A 26,156-nucleotide genomic window follows, 5' to 3' on the forward strand; every position below is an offset into this window, starting at 1 on the left:
TAGTAGTATATTTTAGTTTAATATGTATATATATTGTTTTTAGCTTAATATGTATATATTGATGTAAACATTTTACTTTTGTACAAATGGAGAGTCTGCTAGATTGCTAATCAATGAATTAAATCAAGCCGCCAATGATTTTTGGATTGATAAACAGTGAGTCTCTGATTTGGATTATTTAGCAAAAATTAGTAGATCACCTTAAGCAAAGATTAGTAGATCACCTTATAATAACTTATATGTGAGGTAAAGGGAACAACCATTTAGTACCTATACTTATTCCTCCAGATACTATGCCTTCATTAAAAAAGTTAGCTGATCCTATTGTTAGTAAAGAAGTTGACATTTTACCAAGTAATGCTTTCTTTTTTGCAAGTACAAAACAATCAGAAAGTCACACTTCAGGATGACATTCTGTTCATAATATTAGTTTAAAAAGTTCTTAGTTTAAAAAACCCTAAAAATATTAAAACAATGTCCAATAACCATAGAGTTGGCATGCCTTTTCCAACCGTAGATTTGCCAAAAAAAAAGGGAGTTGTTTTATAAACACATAGGACATTCTGCTGCCATAAATGCAGGCAATTATCAAGTACCACTCCACTTGAACGCCATGCATTTTTGGCTATACTTGATACCAAATTATGTGGATTAGGAGAACGATAATTCTATAACTTATACGGAAGGCTATTTAGACAAATAACACTCTTTCAAAATGATAGTAAATATTTTTCCATGTTTGCTAATCTAAGAGTTTTTAGTTTTTATAAGATTTTAGCTTTCTACTACATGGGTGTAAGCATTGCTGGATGGAATACATGTTCCTAACCTCCTATTCAATCGAACTCTGTTGCCACTTCAAGCTGACTAGTAATTTATGATACTATTTCATTTTAAGTGAGCACGTTTAAGAAAACACTTCTAAAATCATCTTGAATGTTGGATTTTTATTATTGCAGTCAAGTAAATAACATTAAGTTAAAGATTAATAATCTGTGATAAAGTTCATATTGAGCTTCAAAGCATTCTTTTTGTAGTTATTCTGAATTTAATAATATTTTTAATATTTATAAATAAATTTTTATTTTATATTAAAAAAATAATAAAAAGTATAAAAAACTATTATTTTCATTAAAGGCGACATTTATTAAATAAAATTATGGAGATATATGCCTTGTTAACATTGTTAAAAAATGCTGTTAAATTAAAGATGAAAGTTGTAATTCAATGCGAAAATTTACATAGTAAACATGATTTAATGTTTGATACAGACTGCTGAACTGCAAGTATAATGCATAACTTATCTAAATAATGCAATTTGATTACAAAATAAAAAAACACTGTCGACTTTATTTAGTATCTAGCAGTATATATATATATATATATATATATATATATATATATATATATATATATATATATATATATATATATATATATATATATATATATATATATATATATATATGTATATATATATATATATATATATATATATGTATATATATATATACATACATATATATATATATATATATATATATATATATATATATATATATATATATATATATATATACACACATATATATATATATATATATATATATATATATATATATATATATATATATATATATACATACAGATATATAAGCTTTGGCATCCTGGAACATTATTCCCGAAATGAACCGAGAATCACACTATCCCGGTAGGAATGTAACGGTATAAATGAATTGGGACAAAAACTTTTAAAGTGCAGTAACATCTTGGTTCAATCAAGACAAGGTTGGTGCAGTAACGGTTGAAACCGCATATTCCGGTTAATTTCCCGATTGGGAAACCGTTACTGCATATCCCTGTTCATTTCCCGATTGGCACCAACCAAGATCAAACCCCACTAGTTTTTTTTGTTTAATACTGTGATATAATGTGATGTTCCGTTACATTACCGCACTTTTCCAAAAAGGTTATTTTATAAATTTTTAAAATTTTCAACACAAAATGCACGTTAAAGGCAATTATTATTTAACAAATTATGCTTTAAAGTGAATGTAGATAAAGCATCCCTTATATAGCGCTTTATCTAACTTTGGTTCATATCATAACTAAGGCTGCTAACGGGTACCCGGGCAACCAGGTACCCGCCTGTTGGTTACTGCCCGGGCAGAATTATGACGGGTAATCGTTATCCATGCAAAAAAACAAAAGGTTTCAATTTACAAATTATCAATTCTAATTTTTTGTTTTGTTTTGAATCATTAATTGAAATAAAACAATTTAACAATATGATATTGGTATGTAAAATAAGATTTTGAAGTAATAGTTCCAATTTCTTTATTACAGTTAGAATATCTGAAAAACTGAACAAAAACGTTCAGAAAGTTATTTGAGTTTCGAATAATCACCTTTTATTCTTAACTTAATGTACAATGTTTTCTTTTACGTAAATCAGAACTCTTCCAACTTGTTTATTAGTATGTCTCTAGGACAAAATTTTATGAAAGATGAAGAGTAGAAGGTGAGAGTATAGTTATCTCGAATATCTTTCAAGGAAACCCAAGTTTCAGTTAAGCAAATTATACATTAAATTATAATGTTTTCAATTTCTAATAAAAAAGGTATAAAGTTTTCAAAAAATTGTAAGTTTATTGTAAATAAATAAAATGTTATAATAAAATTTCATCAATTTGTAACCAATTAAAGTTTTGTGAAAGCTAGTTGCTGTTCTTTCTCCTTTATGATTTACTTTTAAAAACATATTAAGTTTTATAAAAACTTTTTAAAAAAATATTGTTTATGAACAGGTACCTGTGTACCCGCCCGTTCATTCAAAGGGTATCCGGGCAAGCATTTTTGCAATTTTTGGCAGCCTTAATCATAATCTTTAAAGAAGTTAAAAAAGGTAACAATCCAACAAATTTTGTTAAAATTTAAAAACCAAACTTGAAATTTCAAAACAAAAACAATTCTTCAAAAAGTTAAAATTTCAAATTTTCATCTTTAAATTAAGGTAAGTTTAAAAAAAGCAATAGAATATAATTTAATAAGTTTAAAAATAATTTAATAAGCAATTAAATATAATTAAAAATAATTAAATAAGCAAAAAAAAGCAATTAAAAAATAAAAAAAGCATTAAATAGGTAAAATATAAAATGCCTAGATACATTTGTTAGTATTTCTGTGTTTAATAATATGTTTAACACTTATTTAAATACGAAAGGTTATAATACTGCTAAAATATGATTAGTCATTGCCATTTTGTATTTTGTCTTAAACTATTAGGGCGAACTTATTAAAGCCAAGTCATTTCAAGTAGAAATATGCTTAGTCATTGTCTATTTGTACTTTGTTAATAACTTTTTTGGGATCAGGCTATTTCCTGGAAAAATGTGCATAGTCATTGCCCATTTGTACTTAGTAACGAACTTTTGGACGAACTTTTTTGTACCAACTTTTTTTGAGAAAAGGCATTTCCAATTTATACCTCCCAGCGATTTCTTTGAGGATAGACGTGTTTCACTAAGCTACTGAAATTTTTTTTTATTTTCAAGGATAAGTATTGACAAAACTACTGATGTACATCTGTAATCAAGTCAAATCAGCTTTGAACTCATCCAAGTCCAGTAATCAATCAAGTCAGCTTAGAATTTCATCATGCCAAGGGCACAAGGCGCTATCTGGAAGTTCTTTGAGAAAGTGAAGGTCGAAGCTACTGAAGCTGGACAAAAAGACACTGTACGTGCGAAGCTTAAGAAATGTACCAAGGATTTTGCATACAATGATGGCAATACCAGTGGAATGCAAAAGCACCTTCGCTCTGACCACCCACAGCTATTTACAGAACTAGAAAAGGAACAAGCCACTTTCAAGAGGACAGCAGACTCAGCTTTGTCAAAACTTGAAGATGTTTATGATGAACAAGACCGCATATGAAGACAAACAAGGTGACAAGGCACATCAAGTCTTGGATCGTCGAATCAAGAAACCCAAGCTTATACACAAAGATGTTAGTATTTTACTTTGTTTTAGTAATAAATAATTATTTTTGTGTTTTTTTACTATAACCCTAGACCCCTATCCCCTAATACTTCCCTTTTCCTATAGCGCCAAATATAGACAAATACATTTTTAATTTTTATAGCCTTTTTCTGTATCAATATACCCCTGGCTTACAACGCCACTTTTTAATTTTTACTATTCCCACCTGTTTACTTTAGAGTCTTAAGACCCATTAATTAGTAATTAATACTAATTATACCCTCTACTTACTTACTACCTGTATCTACTACCTAGTATCCAACCCACCCATGTCTTAAAGATTACTTATATAAAATTTTAACATTGTTATTAATGTTATTTTTTTTTAGAGATCACCAGCCAAGATGAGGAGCATCACATCTTACCAACCCTAAAAGACCAATGATGTGAAGCATCTTCATGGAGACATGGCCGTGATGACAGCCATAGCCAAAGGAAACTTGGTATTTATTGTAGTGGATCAGGCATGGTTTAAGGAATTGATCTTTCACTTTGAGCCCAGATACCAGATGAGAGCTGCCACTACCATGTCAAAGTTTAAACTGCCTTTTTTGTATGAAAATGTCAAGGACAAAATCTTAGAGAAAGAGCTTCCCTAATGTCCTGGTTTGTCAACATCAACGGACAATAACCTCCAGAGCAAACGAACCATTCCAAGCAGTCACACTTCACTACATTCCAGAAGATTGGATTCTTAAGAAGTTCACTGTCCAGGTGGCTCCTTTTTCTGGCCAGCACACTGCAGACTCTATTGCAACACGTAAAATTTTATTTTAATATTTTACTAGATTAGTAGAAAGTTAAAAACTTTTTATTTTAAAAATAGTTTCTAACATTGTAAAACTGTACTTTCACGATATGTCATGTTTTGTCACGCTATCATTAAAATTTTAATATTCTTGTCAAAATTTTAAATTAATATTTTGCCTTTGTTTAAATGGTTTTTTACTAATTTTAAAAAATTTTTATAAACCAAGACAAAATGTGATAAGACATTTCATTCCAAGAAATGTATTTCTTTCCAATTTTGTATAACTTCATCATGTTTTATTTTAGTTGTGTCCAATTTGCCTGGAGTGACTGGTGGTCAGCAGGTGGTCGTTGTTCCTAAGAGTGGACTGAGGTGCTAACCTAAATTTATTTCTTTCTTTAGGTTGGTGCATCACGTTCATCATTGGCGCATAAGATTTTAACTCAGTATTCTTAGTTTTTGACTGGGCTTGTCACTTTAGACAAGTCCCATTAACCTATAAAAGCTCTGAATAGTGACTTTAAGTCATAAAAGGGGCTTTAAAATGTAAAAAACCAAGAAGTAACAGTTTGTCCCGGAACATCACGGTTTGTCACGTTATTCTTGGTAAGTTATAAATCAAGAATCACGTTATTCTTGATTCATCTTGGTTCATACCCGCACCAAATTTTCAAGTGCGGTTATTCAATCGGAACGTCACGTTATTCCCGGAATGTAACATTTCAATCACGACAATTTTTTTAAAAGTGCGATAACGTCTTGGTTCAATCGGGACAAAAGTTGCTGTCACGTAACGTTAATTTTTTGAACCGGGACGCCAGACATTGGACTTTGTCCGGTACATGTCCGGTAAAAAATGACATCTATCAGTCATTTTGTCTAACCCATATTTTGTGTGCATTCATTTTGTTATCATTTTAGTTTTTTCCAAAATTATTAATAAATTCAGTAATGAAAAACTTTAATTTTTAAACTTTTCATTTTTTATACAAAATAGAAAATGAAATTGAACACACAGCTACGTTAATAAAATACGTCATTTTTTTGAGCTAATTCATTTTTTAAAAGACACCTAAGCATTAAACTTTTTTGAATTAAGCAGCCCGGTTTTTATCACTTATAATAAAACATCCAATTGATTATTAATTTAAATTTATATTTCAGTATTTTTTTTTTGTCTGATGGTTTTTATAAATTTCAAATGAATATTTTAGTTTTTAAAACATCTTTTAAATTTATTTGATAAAAAATTTAACATAATAGTTTTTTAATGCTTATAAAAACCAGTACTTTTTAATACACTAAAAATTTCAGTTATGGTACATAAAAATTTTTTTTCGTGCTAAAGTTTTTTGCTATTAAAAGTGTTTGTTAATCATAGAAAAAATTTGAAAAGATTTATCAAAAAATACATTATGTATTTAACATTATGTAATATCTATATAAGTGTAATTACGTATAATATTCTTTGATAATTTAAATAAAATAGATTTATTGTAAACAATAATTAAAATTAACTTGTTACTTTTTTTAACGAAGTAATAAGTAAACAATAATTTATGTACTTAATATATTTATAATAATTTAGAAAGTATTTCGCATAGTATAGTATTTTTTTAAAAACGTAATATAAATATATTTTCCTTTTCAAATTTTATTTTTTCTTTAAGATGTTTTTTTAGATAAGTTTTTAAATAATCTTTTAAATTTTTTTTTTTAATTTTCAGCTCATAATTGAATTTTTAAAAAATTTTAAGTGTAGTTAGGAATGACGTTTGATTGCATTTATTTAGATTTTATCAGACGTCTGCCTAACTTGAGTATTTATCAGACATATTGTCCGGAACAAAAAAAGTTTGTTATTTCGAGCCTAGTGTGTGTGTATATATATATATATATATATATATATATATATATATATATATATATATATATATATATATATATATATATATATATATATATATATATATATATATATATTATTATATATATATATATATATATATATATATATATATATATATATATATATATATATATATATATATATATATATATATATATATATATTATGTATATATATATATATATATATATATATATATATATATATATATATATATATATATATATATATATATATATATATATATATATATATAATAGGTACATATATTAGTGAATGCATGTACACATTAGTGAACAAGTATTAATAAATTAGGAAGTTTTTGTTTTTTGAATAAAACAAATATAGAAAAACATAAAATAAATATATAAAAAAAACAGTTAATTGTAGAAAAACGGTATCATTAAAAAAATCAGTGATAAAAATTCTCATAATTTTTATCATTTTTTTAAAAAGTGACCAAATTTAATACTTCTGGAAATAAATATTTTAACATTTATTTGGATCCCTTAAAATCAATTAATTGATTACTGGTAAAATTCTCCAGTTAAGTTGAATCTTGGATAACTCAAACTTTGTTAAGTCAAACTTCTTTTTCAATCCTATTCAGAAAATTTCTATGGTCAACTCAACCATTTTGTACGGGAAATAAAGAAATTAAAATAACTTAAATAAAAACTTTTTAAGTAAAAAAAACGCCATACTGTATAAAATATAAATAATAGTAGCATATTTTTTTCTATATTTTTTCGTTGCATTTAGATCTGAATAGAATTGATCATTATCAAACGTTGAACAGACATTTGAATTAGGAAAAAAGAGGTTGGCAATAATTTGTCGACCTTAATCTATGTGATATCGGTATCAGGTCGGCAGTAAAAATATGAAATAAAGGTTTGACCATAAAACACAGAAACAAGGTCAGCATTTTTTTGCTGACCTAAAACACTTTTAGGTTGGCAGTTGCTGAATGCTGGCCCTTATTCCAAGGATTGCATTACAAAATATCAAACTTTTACAAAATAAATTATAAATAAATAATAACCATAATCATGCAATAGTGGTGTAGTGGTAGAACCCTTGTTTCAGCGAGGGCTCTACCAGTAAGCAAGCGGTTCCAAGTTCAATCCTCACCACATCCCTGGTAATACAGCCCTCAATCTGTTTCTCCATGCAGCAGCCTTATGCAGCGGAGCTATATAGTTGAGAGAGGGTTATAACCACAATTTAGTAGCCTTCTCATCTGTAGTGGCCTTCTCGGTCTTGGGGAGGTGAATTACCATTGAAAAAACAAACAAAAAGAACTAAATATCCTTAAAATTATCTTTTAGCTTTTATATTTTTTTAAAATTTCTTAATAAAAGATTGCTAGCTTTTAGATACAATTTTATTCACAAATAATAAGTAAGTCATTGTGTTGCTAAACTTTTTTCAATGTTATTGATTCATGCTGTACACTCAGTACAGCATGAATACAATCTGTAACTTTATTCAACAAAGTATTTTACACACTTTTATTAGCAAAATGGTGAATATTTAATTTTTATACTTAAAAATTAAAAAAAAAATATTGCAATGGAACGACTTAACAGGAATTTGCTCAAATCAAACATTTGTAAACTCAAACCATTTTCCTTGGTCCCTTGGGAGTTTGAGTAATCGAAAATTAACTGTATACTACATCAAATTAACTGTATACTACAAAAACAAGTATTTAAACTTGTATCAACAGAAAAATATTCAGACTTCTGGAAAAACTAAAAGTTAAAAGAAAAATCTGGAATTCGTGATATATCCAGAAAAAAGTAATCGGTGACTCATATTATCATATTTATTCATAATTATAACTTTATTATTCTTTTGAACAATGTCTTAAATTTTAGGTTAAGATTATAATCATAGAATGTTTAGTAACTGACTTTTTTTTATTAAGTAAATAAATAATATATAAATAACTAACATAGTTGTAAAAAAATAATATAAAAGTTATGTTAGATACAACATATTTTTTTAGTTATGTTATTTAAAAGCAATACCTTTTTGGATAATTACATCTCTTTTCAAAACAGGTTCTTGTAGGTTAAATACGCTTTGTATCACACACAAACCCAGTAAAAAGACATAGCTTTCCATGTCTTTAAAAAATATAAATAAAAAAAAGTTAATTATTTTAAATTTAATAAATAAATACACACCACACTCTGTATACATATATATATATATATATATATATATATATATATATATATATATATATATATATATATATATATATATATATATATATATATATATATATCTACTAGCGTGCCAAAGTTTGGAAGCAATAACTTTTTTTTCAGTTTTTACTGCACAACTTTTCACTAACTTTTTCAAATAAGTTGAAATTTTTAACAATTATTTCAATTTAAAATACAAACCACAAAGGTTGTAAAATTTAACAGTTAATTAAAATTTAGTTATTTCTTTAAAAAACCTTCTATGCAAAAGTTTAGAAACAGTATTATATCCCGCAATTAAATCATATTTTTGTAAACAAAAGCAAAATTAAAAGTCAAAATATTTGTGAAATTTAATAATTTAATTACTTTGAGATATTTCAAAGGCAGTGAAGTATACCTTATTGCCAAAAATTTGTAAAATTTTATAATTCAATTACTTAGCGATATTTTGAAAGCATGGGAAAGGCTAAAGAAGTTTCAAAGAAAAATTTATAAAATTAAAAACTTATCAAAAAAAGAAATAATTATAAAGGCTGTAATAATAAAGAAAATAAAATGACTTACAGGCAGATTTCTGAACTTTACAATGTTTCTAAAAAAGGAACAAGTCACATTATGAAAAGATTTTGTCTATGCAAAACTATTGAAACCTGACTTTGCTCTGAAAAATGTAAAGTTACAACTAAAAAGACTGATAGATTATTAAAAAGTATTCAAAGAATAATCCTTGCAAGACTGATGTCAAACCTAATTCATTTATACATCAGTTTCATGGCACAAACTGTAGCGCCGATACAACTAAGCATCGATTACAACAGAAACTTAAAAAGAAATTTAAAAACCAAAAAAAATTTGCAAAAGATGTCAGATGGTCAGTTAATGACTGGTCAAAACTCCTTTATTCTGATGAATTAAAAGTTTATGCTATTCAGTAGTGACAGAATTAAGTATGTCAGGCGCCTAATAGGAGACAGATTTAATCCAAAATATCACTGTTAAACATGGAGGAGGAAATGTTATGATTTGGGAGTGTTTTTAATTGGATTGGGACTTATTTTAATAAAACTTTGACATTAAATTTTTGAATGTCACATTTTATCCATAATGGCTACCTAAAAAATCATTTGCAAATATAAAAAGTTGATTTGTGATCGGTCAATATACAAAATTTGCTATTTAAGATATGGAAAGACACATTTTTTTAGCTCTATAAGTGGTAAGCTTCAAAATTTTTATAAATTTACTGATAAGATACAATCCAGCAAAAAATTATGGACTCCTAAAAGTGGCTCCGTCTAAAACTTAAGAAATTGTACCTTTGCTTTAAACACCGGTAACATATGATCAACACTGATTTTAATAAGACTTTTTTTTCTACTGATTTAATAATAAAAATAGTGAGTATTTTTGAGGAAGTTACAAAATCAAATCAATTAAATTTGCACAAAATGTATAAAAATCAATAAAAATAGAGTTTTTGGTGTACTTTAGTTTCCAATGTATATTGTAATACAAAGTATATATGTAAAAGTATTTTATAAATAGTACTAGAAATAAGTCTTAAATTAAACATCAATTAAACTCAGTTTTAAAAATTGCTCTAGCACCTGTCCCCTTCCCCTTCACCCCTCCTCTTTCCCATCCATTTACCTTTTAACATGCACATTTTTGCCCAGAAAATTTTATAAAATAAAAATAATAAAGTTCTTTTATATTAGTTAATATAAAAGAACTTTATTTAGAGTTTATTAAAATTTCCTTTGATGTCAAGACTGGGTTATATATGTTTTGAACTTAGACCAAAGTGGTGTATTTGTATTGGAGGTACTTCAGCTCCATTCAAATCAGATCAATAAGTTTTGCACATTTTGTGCAAAACTTATTGATCTGATTTTGCAACTTTTCCACGAGTATCCGCTTTTTTTTTTTTTTTTAAATCACTGTAATAAAGTTTATTGAATCAGTAGATAAAAACTTATTAAAATCAGTGTTGATCATAGGATACCGGTAGTTTGAAGTGAAGGTACAATTTTTTAAGTTTTGGCCAGAGCCACTTTTGGAGTCCATAATTTATAACTAGATTGTATCTTTTCAGTAAATTTCTGAAAATCTGGAAGCTTACCATTTATAGAAACTTAAAAAGTATGTCTTTCCATATCTTAAATAGCAGATTTGTATACTGAACTATCAAAAATCAACTTTTTATATTTGTAAATAATTTTTTATGTAGCCATAAGTCTAATATATAAGTCTAGAGTTATATACCATTAAAAAAAATAGGTTTTCTAAAATTTGGTTTTTTAAAATACAGAGCTTTAAAGTATAAAGAAAACATGTTTTTGCTAAAGTTTTTATTTTTGGAAAAATCAGAAAATTAAAATGACCATATTTCATGAATCACAAAAGATTTTATGCTGAAATTTTCAGAAATTACTTTTCTGATTGATGTAAACCAACACATCAAGTTTCATCAAAATCTGAGGTGGTCCATGTTGAAATTTAAAAATTTTGGTCCATTTGGCATGGAATCACCCATATGGATCTTACAACAAGATAATGGTCCAAAGCATTTTGCCAGACCTATTAAGGAAATTTTAAAATCCTAAAAAATCAAAGTTCTTGAATGGCCTTCACAGAGCCTGGATCTCAATCTTATTGAGGATCTTTGGGAGTGCATCGACTGCCAATTAGTTGGTACAAAAACAACTAACAAAGACTATTTATTTGCTTTAATTAAAGAATGTTGGTATATTATTCCTCAAGATGTTCTGACTCATTTAGTAGATTCAATGCCTTGTCACTGTGATGCAGTTTCAAAGGCTAATGAATATGCTACCAAATAATAAGTGTCTTATTGAAACTATTTTATTGAAAAATTATTTTGCGAATTTTAGTAAAAGTTTCAGCTTTTTTGAAATAAATATTAAACTCATTTGATTTTAAACTTTTGCACGAAAGCTTTTTCAAAAAAACAATTAAATTTTAATCAACCGTTAAATTATATATATATATATATATATATATATATATATATATATATATATATATATATATATATATATATATATATATATATATATATTAGTAGAAAATCACTTAACTAAATTTTTCCATTTGACACTGTGTTTCATGAAACACAGTGTCAAATGGAAAAATTTAGTTAAGTGATTTTCTACTAATATATAATTGCTCTGTTCTTTTAAGAACATTGAGCACTCTATTGTGTAGAATACTTTTTAAAGTTGTTTAAATATATATATATATATATATATATATATATATATATATATATATATATATATATATATATATATATATATATATATAATATATATATATATATATATATATATATATATATATATATATACATATATATATATATATACATATATATATATATATACATATATATATATATATATATATATATATATATATATATATATATATATATATATATATATATATATATATATATATATATATATATATATATATATATATATATATATATATATATATATACAGTGTTGTGAAGTATTTTAATTACTAGTATTTTAAATACTTTTGAAGTATTTGTATTTTGTATTTCAAATACTTTTTCAATCAAGTAATTTGTATTTGTATTTAAAATACAACTTTGAATGTATTTTGTATTTTAAGTCTTTTTCAAAATACAAAATACTTAATAATTTTTTTTTTAATGCTTTTAGCTGATAATATATACAGCGGAGCTGATTTTAGGCTGATTTTAGCTGATTTTATTGATAATATATTTTAAAAAATTCAGAAGATAATAATACAAATTCAGATTCTAGTGAGATTCAGCCATCGGACCCTGGAATCATAAGTTTAAAATCAAGAACACCAGGTCTTCCTTCAATCCTAGATGGGCATTATTTTAAAATAACCAAAATTGTTGATGAAAAAAAGGTGTTGGCAAGGTGTAAAAGCTGTCCAAAGAAATTCTTATCAGCACAAATTGACTCAACTTCGAACCTGTTAAAGTATCTAAAGGTAGTTACTTGTTTATCTACTATTATTGTAAATATTATTACCACTATTAATATTGCTGTACTAGATTAAATGCTAAATATATGCAATTGAATCTATGTAATAATGAATCTATGCAATGACAGAATCTATGCAATTGCAGCTGCATCTCATCCTCATTTGAAACTGTGATGGGTTCCAGAGGAAAAGAGAAACTGGGTTAAAAAAGCCTTCATAGAAGAGCCACAAAAAATCAGTTTAACTGAAAGAGTTGCAGATGCTGATGAAGTTTTGACATCTGGAACTGATGATTTTTTTGAATTCGAATCACCAAAAACAAGCTGCATACAAACTAGTCAGTCAGCAGTCATTATCGAGTGTTTACAATATCTTGAAGATGGTTTATACACTTCTTCATTAGCATGCTTGGAACAATATCCAGTTGTTAAGAGACTTTTCAGAGATGTTAATGCAACTTTTCCATCGTCTGCTCCAGTTGAACGCCTATTTTCTAAAGGAGCCTTATTTGCTGTGCCACGCCAAAATCGGTTATCAGATAAACATTTTGAACAATTGTTGTTGCTGAAAGCCAACAAACATTTAGATTAGATTTTATTGTCATTTTAAACTTTAGTTGCCTTAAAGCACTTTCAATAGCCTTTTTTTTTATTTTTCGCTTTCCAAAAGTATTTTGTATTTTAAATACTTTTATATTGAGTATTTTGTATTTGTATTTTAATTACTTTTTTGATCCAGTATTCGTATTTGTATTATAAATACTTTTTTGAAAGTATTTTTTACAAAACTGTATATATATATATATATATATATATATATATATATATATATATATATATATATATATATATATATATATATATATATATATATATATTTATATATATATATATATATATATATATATATATATATATATATATATATATATATATATATATATATACATATATATATATATATATGTATATATAAATATATACACTGTCGCTCAGGGAAGTTAGGACAATAGAGATTTTTTCAAAAAAACAATATTAATATGTAATTACGTTATAGAATTTTGAATTTATATAAATAAAAATTATACTTTTTATACATTTTCAATATAATTATACTTTTTATACATTTTCAATATAATTAACATTTCAATATAATAACAATTTTCAATAGTTAAATTTTCTTTTTGTCAAAAAAACCACCCTTTGATTTAATAACTTCTTTAACTATTTTCAGTATTCTTTTTTAGGCAACATTTTTTTCTTTCAATTAATTTTCAAATTGTTTCTATCTGAATACTAATCCATTCCTGTTCTATAATGTTCCATTAATGAGATTTTGATGTTGGACATATAGTTCTGATTTTTCTATCCAGTTCATCCCATAGTAACTCAATGGGGTTGAGGTCTGGGCTTTGGGGAGGCCAGTTATTACACATAATACATTGATTTTAAATAATTTCTACATAATAATGCAGTATGTTTAGGGTCATTATCATGCATCAGAATAAAATTATTTCCGATTAATAGAACTTCCGAAGGATCGCACTTGTTTCCAGGATATCTCTGTAATGTTCTTTTCTCATTATACCATCGATTTTATGCAAATCTTCCACTCCACCCAGCCTTAAATTATCGCAGAGCCTACACCGTGTTTTACTGTTGGAACCAGACATTGAGTTAGCATTTTTTTCTTCGGCAGGTCCTCTAACATAAACTCTTAACGTTTTTCCGAAAACTTCAAATTTTGACTCATTTATTTTGACAAATTTTGACTCATATATATTTTTTTTTTATAGATTATTCACCTCCCCAAGGCTACTACAGTCGAGGAGGCTACTCATTATTATTATTTTTGTGTGTTTTTGTGTTTGTTTTTTTTAGTTGTTATTCGTGGTGCAACCCTCTCTCAACTCTTTAACTCCAAAACACGAACCTTGTTGAGCAAGGCCGCTGCGCAGAGAAACTAAGTTGAGCGCGGTACTTCCAGGGACGTAGTGGGAGTCGAATTCCGAACCTCTCGCTTACAAAGCGAGCGCTCTTACCACTACACCACTACCGCAATGTATATATATATATATATGTGGATAAATGGAAAAAAGTACTCCGGGTACTTGTTTCCATTTATCCATCATCCAATTTTTGTGGAACTGTGATTTACTCACATTTAATTTTTTAGCCATTTTTCTAACTGTATAGTCTTCTTGAAGCAATGTAAGAATTGCTGCCCTTTTTTCTTATTTGGTACTAGAAGCAAAGTAAGTATTACCACCCTATTTTCTAATTTCTTATTCTTGAACCAAAGTATTGCTGCCCTTATACTTATTTACTTATTGGCTTACCTTTAGACATAATTTTTCCAATATTTTGAATTTACACTAAAAATAAAAATTTTAAATTTTATCATAGAACTTCTGCACTTGAAATTTTTAAAAAAATTACAAAATACACAAAATATCTGCATATAAAAACACAGTAAACAAAAGAAATACTTGTTAAATGACAAACTTAAAAAATTAGTCGATAATGTAAAATACTGGTTCTCTGTTTATTAATTTAAAATGGTAAGACTTTTACTTGTATATACTATTTACATTAAAATAACTTAATTTAGAATTTTTTTATACAAATTTTATTTAATCTGATTTATTTTTATAGAAACATAAGTTTTATCAATATAAATTAATAACTTTATAACGTAATTACATTTTAACATTGTTCTTTTGAAAAAATATTTTTTGTCCTAACTTCCATGAGCAGCAGTGTATGTATATATATATATATATATATATATATATATATATATATATATATATATATATATATATATATATATATATATATATATAAAATTAAAGCTTTTAGAGCATCCAGGGACAGATACAGCAAAAGAATGAGGCTTTGTTGAATGAAGAGTCAAGCGAGAATGAGTTTTAGCTGATGGAACTTAAGATAATAGCTTCTTTGAGCAGTATTCTATATAAGATTAAATAAGAGATTTGTAGAGATAGAGAATAGAATCAGTAGTAAGGAAATGGTGAGCACGATAAAGAAAAGCAACCTTAGCAGATGCTAATTTAGCAATCGATTGTTTAATTGGTCTCCTCAAGAGGTCAGTAGTGAACGATAATCTAAGAAGACGTAAAGAGGACTCATTATGAGGGTTGCCATTCGTTAATATAGGAATGCCAACATAGTATAGTATAGTATTACAGTAACAGTATAGTATTACAGCATTGCAATATTATATTGAAAAGTTTACTCCTAATGTTACGGGATGTGAAGCCTTGTCAATGAGCCTTGGCTTTGAGATCAAAGCCATCAACAAAGCCATTTAACTGATCATCAGTCTTTTTTTTTCTTTTTTTTTTTTTTAGATTATTCACCTCCCCAAGGCCCAAGGAGGGCCACTACAGTCGAGGAGGCTACTCATATTTTTGCGGTTTTTTTTGTTTTTTTTTAGTTGTTATTTGTGGTGCAACCCTCTCTCAACTCTTTAACTCCGAAACATGAACCTTGCAGATCAAGGCCACTGTGCAAAGAAACTAAGTTGAGCGCAGTACTTCCAGGGACATGGTGGGAGTTGAACTCCGAACCTCTTGCTTACAAAGCGAGCGCTCTTACCACTACACCACTACCGCATATACCGCAGTCTAAGTAATAACTCAACTTTTAGCTAAACCACAAAAGCATCACAAGTCTGATGACTTGATATTTTACTTTTTGTGAAGACCCTGTAACACAAAGTTATCGTTTTTCCAGTAACCAAATGTCTGGGTTTTACAAAGATGAGTGCAGCAAAAATCTTAATTTTTTTAGGTTCAGCGCTGTATTTTCTTTTGCAAAACCTGGACATATAGTAACCCTAGTAACCAATAATAATTGAAAATGGGAGAACCTGTAAACAATGCATCTTGAACCCATTAAAAATTGTGAATTTGTGGCTCAACAAACTTGCAATTTGATTTTTAGTTAGGTTAGATTAAAAAAATTTGTTTATGTAGTCAACAAATGGTTATTCAAAAATATCAAGTGTCAAGCATGATTTATTCGACATTAATTTATGCAGGTACACTGGTATGCATTTATAGAAAAAAATTTAAATAAAAAATTTAGAAAAAAAGCAAATCTGGCAATGCAACATCTGCATAAAGACCATTTAAGCTAGATTTTTTTAAATCTTTTCACCCTTGAACATGTTTCATACTTCAACTATTTTTTTTATGTGATCTGAAGATTCTTATTAATGCTATATTAGAGTTAATAGGTGTAAAAAAAGTCAAGAAAGCTTTTTTAGCAAAAAAAAAAAAAAAAAAGCCTACTTTAATTAAGTGGGTTTTATTATTGCTTTTTTTTTTTAAAAAAAAAAAACTTACTTATCTATCTGTTTAATAATTCCTAAATCATCAAACTGGTTGCAACATTTAAAAGTATGAATGTTGTATAGTAGCAACATTCATGCTTTTAAAGGAACATATGCCTTAAAAGTACTAATAACATTAAACTTTAATTTAGCAGGTGTAAACAAAATTTTATTTACACCTGATAAATTAAAGTTTAATGTTACTAGTATTTTTATTTATATTCATTTAAAAGCATGAATTTTGCTACTATGAATTATATAAATACTAAAAAAGGATAGTTAAGAATGAACCAAACAGCTCAGACACTTGTGCCATTAGTTTAACAATTGGTAGCACCTGATTTCATAATACAAAAATCAATTTCTATGCTGACTTAAAATAATGTATTTTAGTAATTTAATATTTTGACTCTGGACAATTTTTTATAGTTCATGTACAGCAAAAATTTATGATACAAGAACTATAAGAAGGTAAGCAATGAGAAAACATTTTAATATAAAATGAATTGTATTTAATGTTTTCTTAATTTATTGTTTATAATTAATTATTATTAGAGTTTATTACGATTATTTAAATTTGCTAATATTTTCTATAGATTTTTAAACATTTTTACATTTACAACACACTTTGAATTTTCTTTAATATTTACATTGTAAATTACAAGCATTCGCAGTTTTTTTCAGAGATATTTAAGAAGCGAATTTTAGGTTGCATTTTGAACAATAAACAAAATTCAAATATATAAATAAACTTACTTGAATTTAAGAGTTTATTATGAGTTTAATTTTTAATAAAAATAAGGCGAAATTTTAACAAACACTAGGCTTAATCTTTCATAAAAATTAATTATTAATAAAAATTAAGAAATGTTTCGAAAATTAAACGAAATTTTTCAAAAATTAAACGAATTTTTTTCAACATATTACAGATTTAAAAAGCGCGCGAATTTCAAAAGGTTAATGATCCGAAAGTTCACGATTTTTTTTTTTTTGTTTTTTGTTTGTTTGTTTTATGATGGAAAGCTATTCTAAAAAGACCCAACGGTTTTGTACCGTTGCACAGAGGAAATTTATTTACGAGAACTTCACTTCCTAGTTTAACGCTCTTCACGCTACTCTATGATAAGGCCGTTCTGCAATCCATACCAATGTCGCAAATATAGCTAGAATAGGCAAATACCCTCGAATTTGGCAAGTTACGGGAAATGTTACTTATTAGTGATTTTAATCAAAAAAACAAGTTCGACAAGTTAGTTTACATGCATGAATAGTAGCTATATTAGGGCTTTTCTTTCTATATTCTGTAGAAACGTTAACGCCACAACAACCATTAAAGACAAGCATATAGGACCTTAATTAGGTATTATTCGGATTTTGTTTTCATATAAAAAAAAGAGCAAACACTTAATGAATCTAATTACAATAACAGATTGGGGCTTAAAGCGACTTGTGAATTTTAGCTCAAACAAATGTTGCTGTCATGGGCTCGTTCTTTTAATGAAGCTCTTTCTTTTTTAGACTATTCAAAAATGCATTCTAAACATAGTTGGACCTGTTTTATCTGTCAAACTGGAGCCTCTCTTCGATTGTTGGAAGGTTGGTTTTTTTCTCTTTTCTAAAAATACTACAATGGTTGCTGCTCAAAGGACCTATCATCTCTAGTTTAAAACTCACAACTTTTTACTATATATGTCCCTGTATGTTTAAAAAACTTCTATTTGTTTTCAGCCTTGTTGGAAACGAACTTTAACAAAAAAAATAAAAAATAAAAACTTCGGATCTTTCGTTACTTTTGACTAAGTTGATTAATGCGCCGTGGCGAAAAAAATTATATAAAAAAAGCTACTTTTTTTAATGTAAAATAAAATCTTTAAATAAAAGCTCAAGGGCTTTATAAAATGATAGTTCTTATAAAATAATAGTTCGAAATATGTTTCTTTGTCAAGCTATTTTAATCGTTTATTTAGATGTATGCTAACAATGCGACTGATTTTAATTATTTTATTAATTGTAACCTTTTTTCTGTTATTAAAAGGTTCTTTACATTTTATAATTAGTTTCTTTATTTTGGATGGTAAACAAATGTTATTTTGTTATTAACAATTTGTTATTTAAAAATGTATCATAAAAGTTTATTAAATTAAATATTATCTCAGTAAAAATGTATTGACAACATTTTATTAACAGAGTAAATAAAAAAATCAGATAAAAATCTCTTACCTTAACTTGCTTGGTTATTTACTTAAATGTGCGGAAGATGCGTTTATTATTCGCAAATTTGTTTACAATATTTTCTGTTTAATTGTATGCACAAAATTTAAGCTTTGCTTTTCTCGTGTGGAAAAGTTCTTATTTTAAAACTTTACTTCAATATCTTAATTATTCGCATTTTTGTATTCATTTTGTTCTTAACGCCTTAAAGGCGTTAAATTTTGTGAAAGGGATCGTCCATAAATTACGTCACGCTTTAGGGGGGAGGGGAAGTAGACGATTTTGTGACGATTTGTTACAGGGGGGGTCTCGATTTTGTGAGGCAACATTTTTTTTTTCCTAATTTAAATCTAGAGAAGACTTTCTTTTAATTAAAAGAGTATCTGACCAAACCAAAACCCTCAGTTGATGTACTAAATGCTGATTGTAAAATCAACTACGCCTAAATCTTACTTAGTAAATGTGTACACTCCGTTAACGGAGTAGTAACAGCCTGTTAACGAACTGTTATGGCTGTAACAGTTTATGTGCAGTGCACGTTCTGCGCTTTGTCTTTATATGGTAAGAGCTTTATTTAGTTAGTGCACAAAAGTGTGCAGCAACAAAAAAACAACCTTTGTGCACTAATTAAAAAAAAGAAAGATCGATCCCGAGAGCCGAATACGGAACACTCGCTTTACTAGCCTGAAGCGAAGTTCACTTAGCCCCGCTAACGATAGAAGTTGGAAGAAAATTATATTTATAAATAAATATTTTTGCATGTATAGTATATTATAATGTATGATTATGAATTATGTATTATATATATAATATTTTGCATGTATTGTATATCGGAAGAATAGGTTTTTAAAATTGGTATCATGTTTAGGATAGCGATGTTAATTTATACAATTTTACACGGAACTATTGGGGTGAAAAAAAAACATTAAACAGACTGAAAAGTACTAATTAATTAACTCAAAAAAGCTCAGAAAATTATAGACATTATTATATTTAAAAAGGTTTTGTATTTAGTAAAGTTTTTTTAACCCCTCCCTCTTCCCCTTAAAAAAATATTTTAAAAAAATTTAGGGGGGGGGGGGGGGGAAGGGAATAAAAAGCAATTGCGTAAATTTAGGGTTGAGGGTCAATAAAGTGTTACGGATGCGTTACAGAAAGGCGGGAGGGGATCAAAAAATGTCAAAAACTGCGTGACGTAATTCATGGACGACCCCATATCAAATTTTAGCAAAAATAATCATCGCATTTTAATGCAATCAAAATTAATTAGTTATTTACTTTCAGAGCCGTTATAAGCTGTTATGACGCCCAGGGCTTAGCCTTTAGTAGTCGCCTCTTTAAGCAAGCTTTTTTTTTAAAAAAGAGTTTTTAAATTCTTTTCAACACTAAAATTTAAAAATTAAAAGCATATGCAATTTTGCATATGTATGATTGGCTACGCTTTTGAAAAGATTTTTTAATGACCGTGCTTTCTGTTAAAATCATTTTTCAGCAATATTTTCATTGACGGCGCTTTAAAATATTGCGGCTTATCCGACGCATATACAACATAAACTGAAAGATTATTATTTATCCAACACAAATACACCATAAATTGAGAGATTATTATTTATCCAACACAAATACAACATAAACTGAGAGATCCTTTTTTATCCCACACAAATACAACATAAATTGAGAGATTATTATCTATCCAACACAATTACAGCTTAAACTGAGAGATTATTAGACATGTTTTTTTCAAAATTAAAATGACTGAAAACCTACTATTTAAAACACGCTCTTCCAGTGACTATTCAAGGGAGGGGGGAGGAAGGGGTGGTGGGATATGCATCCACCTATCCAGAAATTACTAAATCCGTCGCTGCTCTCTTCATGCTTTTTAATCAGTTAAAATTTGTTAATGGCATCCTATGATAAACACTTAGCCAATTTAACTGATAGCATTGTATGATCTAAAAAGAGCTCTTGTCCAACAGTGACATTACAATAGTTCTTGATTAATTTTGATTTACTGAAGAAGCAATTACCCTTTGAGACAGATGCTAGCATTGTATTAAAAATTCAAATTAGAATGCATACAGATGAAAAACTAGGCTGTAGACTCTTTTTGTGAGTTTGGATGAGGTTCCATGAGGTAAAAAGCTAACACTCCATCAAAAAAATAAGATGCAAAATTTCTTCTGAAAATTTGTCTTGTTTGACATCATCAGCGTAGAATTTCACGAGATTTTATTTCTTGAGAAAATAGCTTGATCTTTAACATCTTGATCTTTTTCAGATGAATAAGTGTCTTGAAGAAAAAGTTTTTACAATATAAAACCTTAATTAAAACTTTTAATTGGAATAATCAAGAGGGAAGAAGGATTGATTTTGAATAATCCGTAAAAAATAATCCGTTCGTACGTAGAGGAAGGGGTATTTGATATTTAAATTTTTAAAAGGAAGTTTAAAAGGCTTTTGTTTCAATTAATTGATTTGTGGTTCATTTTTTTAATTTGGTTGCAGTCCAATTTACGAAGTCCTTCCTGCATAAATGTACATGGTTCAATACCTCCAGCCCTTACTAATTTTTCAACTGCAGTGCTTCCATCATTAAATGCTATAATAGCTGAGTTCATACTAATCTCAAGAACTTTTTTCTTATCTCTTCCATACTAAGTCATTCAGACTTTCATTGTTATTTTAAGTTTGTCCGTGCAAACATTTTGATAATAAAGTTTCATTTGTCAAATCTGTAAATATAGTCGTAAGTACTGCTTTAATTGCTAATGGTAAGCCTAATTTAGTTTTGCATGTTGTTTCACCTGTTACTTTATTACTTTGCGTTATGTAGTGTAGTGGTAGAGCGAGTGGTGTAGTGGTAGAGCGATAGAAGTTATTCGGTAGTGGTGTAGTGGTTGAGCGCTCGCTTCATAAGCGAGAGGTTCCGAGTTCAATCCCCACCACGTCCCTGGTAGTATCGCGCTCAACTTGTTTCTCCGCGCAGCGGCCTTGTTTGTCAAGTTTCGCGTTTTGGATTATAGAGTTGAGAGAGGGTCATAACCACAATTAAGTAACCCTCTCGTCTATAGTGGCTTTCTGGGCCTTGGGGAGGTAAATTAACAAAAAAAAAACTTTGCCACAAACACCCACTAGTTCTAGTTCGTGGGCAAAATTTGTGTCTCTCTGACTTTTCACTTATGTCACTGTTGTGAAATAAAACGGCCCAAGCAGTTTTTTTTGTTGCATATAGGTTATTTACATTTTGACGGATAGCCATACCAAAATAATTTTAAAGTGTATTTATGGCTATATCTTTCAGACAACTTTTCCCAGCTATTTTTTTTCCATCTGAAAGAAACTGACCTTTAAGTGTCGCTCTAAGATTACGTGCACGATTTCCTAATCTCTTTTGGTAATGTCCAATACAGTGAAGTCTGTGTATTTCAAATACCTGGATATTGATTATTTGCAACAACATCATTATATGCTGAGCTGTCACCGTCTCCAATATATCCTTCTTATCTCAAACCATACTTTTCAATTGACCGTTGAAAAACCGAAACAGCACCAGAAGCTTTCATGGATCCTGAAGATTTATTGTGGTTAGCTTCACAAACATGATCGATTTTCTAATTTTGATAACCTGGAGTTGACTTTTTTTTGTTCCAATAATTACAAGGTTTGCAGAATTTAGTTAGCAAAATTGAATCAAGACATTTTTCATTCACTCTTGATATTGCAGTGACAATACCATTTAAAGACTGATGACCTCTTTTGCCAGGTACTATCAACAGAAACTTGGCAAGCAGTAACATTATTAACATTGCTTAATTTATAAATAATATCTTTGGTTTCATTTGCTGCACTTGACATACTTGCAGAAGCAACTTCATTTTAAATATTTAACAAATTGTTATTTATTGCACTATAGTTTTTAAATTTCATAAGTGATGGTATGTTCATTACTGCAGCAAACTTACATATAGATTTATGACCTTTACCAATCTCGCGAAAAGCTGTAACAACTTGAAAATTAACTGATGCAGTAGGAACACCTGGAGTACTTTTGCCATGAGACGTGTGCCATCCTTTTCTAAATGGGCAACAAAGGCACTGTAAAGGTGAATAAAAACAAAAACCTTTCTTGCTTTTCAAATCATTTTCTAAACTAATTTCATTTCCACATTCGGGGCACTTAAACTCACTAACCATTAGTTTTAAAATATTAAAGTTTGTAATAAAGTTGTAATTTTTTTCACTTTTATTTTATATTTCAGTATTTACTATTTTTCTGGAACTTGCTGATAAACTTGGATCAGAAATTGATGTCTCAAGTTGAATAAACTTTGAAGACTTTAGATGTTGATTAAAAGAAAGCTTTCTTTTTTTAGATCGAGCAATATCTCATATCTTATTTAATTTACAATTTATTTACAAGAACATTACCAAATTAAAACAGCATGCAAGCATTTGATGCATGTTCGCATTAGTTCAAGTTATAGCTTTTAAAATAAACATGAAGCAAAAAATAAACAAAAAGCTGCAGTAAAAAAGAGCTATTGATGTTTATAAGCTTGAGCAAGTTTAAAAAAAAAAAAATTTTAATGCGTTGCTATGGCGTTGCTACGGATTTCTCAATCTACTATAGCCACAAAACACACAATTGTACACACTTCCTTTATTTATTAAAAAAAAAGTTCATAAACTTGTTCAATGAAAAATTTTGAATTAAAAAAATCAATTTTCAAAAAATTGATTTTTTCTTAAAAACTTCAAAATTAATGGGGATGTACCACCTTAAGTGAAGGAAACCATTCACTTAAGGTGGTACATCCACCTTAAGTGAATGGTTTCCTTAAGTCCAATACCACCTTAAGTGAAGGAAACCCCCCCCCTAAACGGGGGGGCCAGGGGGCATAGGCCCCTCCAATATTTTTTTTCAATCGAAGAAACCCCAGGCCCCCCCCCCAATATAAAAGTTGTGGTTACGGCTCTGAAATGTATTATTTAGCTGCTCTCATTGACTGCCCAACAATCTAAGCGAGAATCTGAACACATTTTTTTAACAAAATGCTATCATATTAGCCCTTTAAGAAAAGAAGAAAAACTTTATTATTGGCGATCTAAACATGAGTTTTTTAACTACAAAAATGACTGCAAAATATAAAAAATTGTGTGATTTAATATTTGAAATAGGAGCAATTCCCCAAATTAATAGTCCACCTAGAGTATCAACAAACTCAGCAACTCTGATTGATAACATTATTGAAACTGATGTCTTCAATAACAATATACAAAAAGGTATATTGAAAGCAGAAATATCTGATCATTTCCCACTATTTCTCAACTCTATTACACTATTTCTCAACTATTTCTATTCATTCAACTCAAATACTAAAATTAAGACCAAAACTAATAATAAAATATGTAAACGCATATATAATATGAACAATATTGAACACTTTAAAAAACAATTATCACTGCAGCATATAAACTTAATGACAACGCAATTAAAATTAATGAAAAATTTTTTAAACATATTATTCTGTTTATGATCCTAATTAAATGGAGGAAAATTTAATTTATGAGTTTTCCGATAAAAAATATTATATTATCTAAGTAAAAAAATACTTTAATCTTACGCTTATTAAAATGTCGGAAACAAACGATTTTGAATCATTAACCTTCAATTTTTCAGTTAACAATTTTTTGTCGGACGAAAACGTAGACCCAGACTACTTTAATTATTGATAGCATCATTATCCAAGCGAATAAGAAGAGTTTTTATTTAAGATAACTATTGACAAAAATTATGATCAGATAAGAATCCTCCACTTTAATATAAGGAGCCTAATGGCCGCCGTGAGCCGTCACGCCGCCTGAGACAGCAACCCTGATTGACGCCCTTATTTATCAAAATTTTCCTATATTATTGATAAAGGACCTTTTTTTTTTTTAGGTACCTTCTTTTCATTTGGGCCCCTTGAATATCTGCCGCCCGAGACAAACTGTTTCTTTCGCGCGCCCCCCTCCTCCTTTTTCCCCTCGGATGTCGTAATTTTAATAAGCTACTTATTCTTATAGAAGAAAAAAAACTTTTTTAATATTATTTATTTAACTGAACGTTGGATTAACTCGACAAATTTTGATAACTCAATTTTTTATCTTCCTCATTTTGAATTAATCTCTTTAGAAAGACAAAATAATAAACGTGGTGGTGGAGCTCTTATCAAAGTAAATAAAAATATCGCGCATTGTGTTAGGAACAATGATATATTATGTAACTAGTGCCTAACTTTAGGAACAAAAAATAAAGCCGCTTTTTTTTGTTTATAACAATAGTCCACCATTTGTAAAAAGGTCAAAAGCTGAAGCCGAAGTGTGGAATAAAAGTTAAAAATGCAAGTCAAAATTTCCCAATAAATTAAAGATAATTCAAAAACAAATTTTAATAATTATAAAATACTTATAAAAGTTTTTTATGAGCCTATGTTTATTAAAAAATACTTTAATTCATAAAAATGTTTCAAAAGCGTTTGTCGTCTTACTTTTCTATTCAAAACAATCACATTTCTAATCGAAAATAAATTAAGGAATCATAAATTATTATTTTACAAGTATCATAATTTCCGCTTAACACTTTTACGTAAATAGTATTTAAATC

The 26,156-nt window shown here is 27.9% G+C and overlaps 1 protein-coding gene across 3 annotated transcripts in view; it reads right to left on the bottom strand.

The window, feature by feature from the left end:
• The window catches only part of LOC101234357 (uncharacterized), a 90,839-nt gene extending 71,278 nt beyond the window's left edge, over positions 1–19,561 (bottom strand). The window contains exons 1-3 of one of the 3 annotated variants that reach the window (XM_065798209.1): positions 19,517–19,548; positions 15,276–15,311; positions 8,738–8,836 (exon numbers count right to left, since the gene is read on the bottom strand). In XM_065798209.1, coding sequence (XP_065654281.1) covers positions 8,738–8,836; positions 15,276–15,285 — 109 coding nt within the window. In that variant the 5' untranslated portion in view covers positions 15,286–15,311; positions 19,517–19,548. Of the gene's footprint in view, positions 1–8,737; positions 8,837–15,275; positions 15,312–18,052; positions 18,203–19,516 lie in introns of those variants that run through there. The other 2 variants (XM_065798210.1, XM_065798211.1) reach the window with 2 other exon arrangements.
• Between the last annotated feature and the right edge of the window lie 6,595 nt (positions 19,562–26,156).

This window comes from Hydra vulgaris, chromosome 05 (genome assembly GCF_038396675.1).
Source record: "Hydra vulgaris chromosome 05, alternate assembly HydraT2T_AEP".
Lineage (NCBI taxonomy): Eukaryota > Metazoa > Cnidaria > Hydrozoa > Anthoathecata > Hydridae > Hydra > Hydra vulgaris.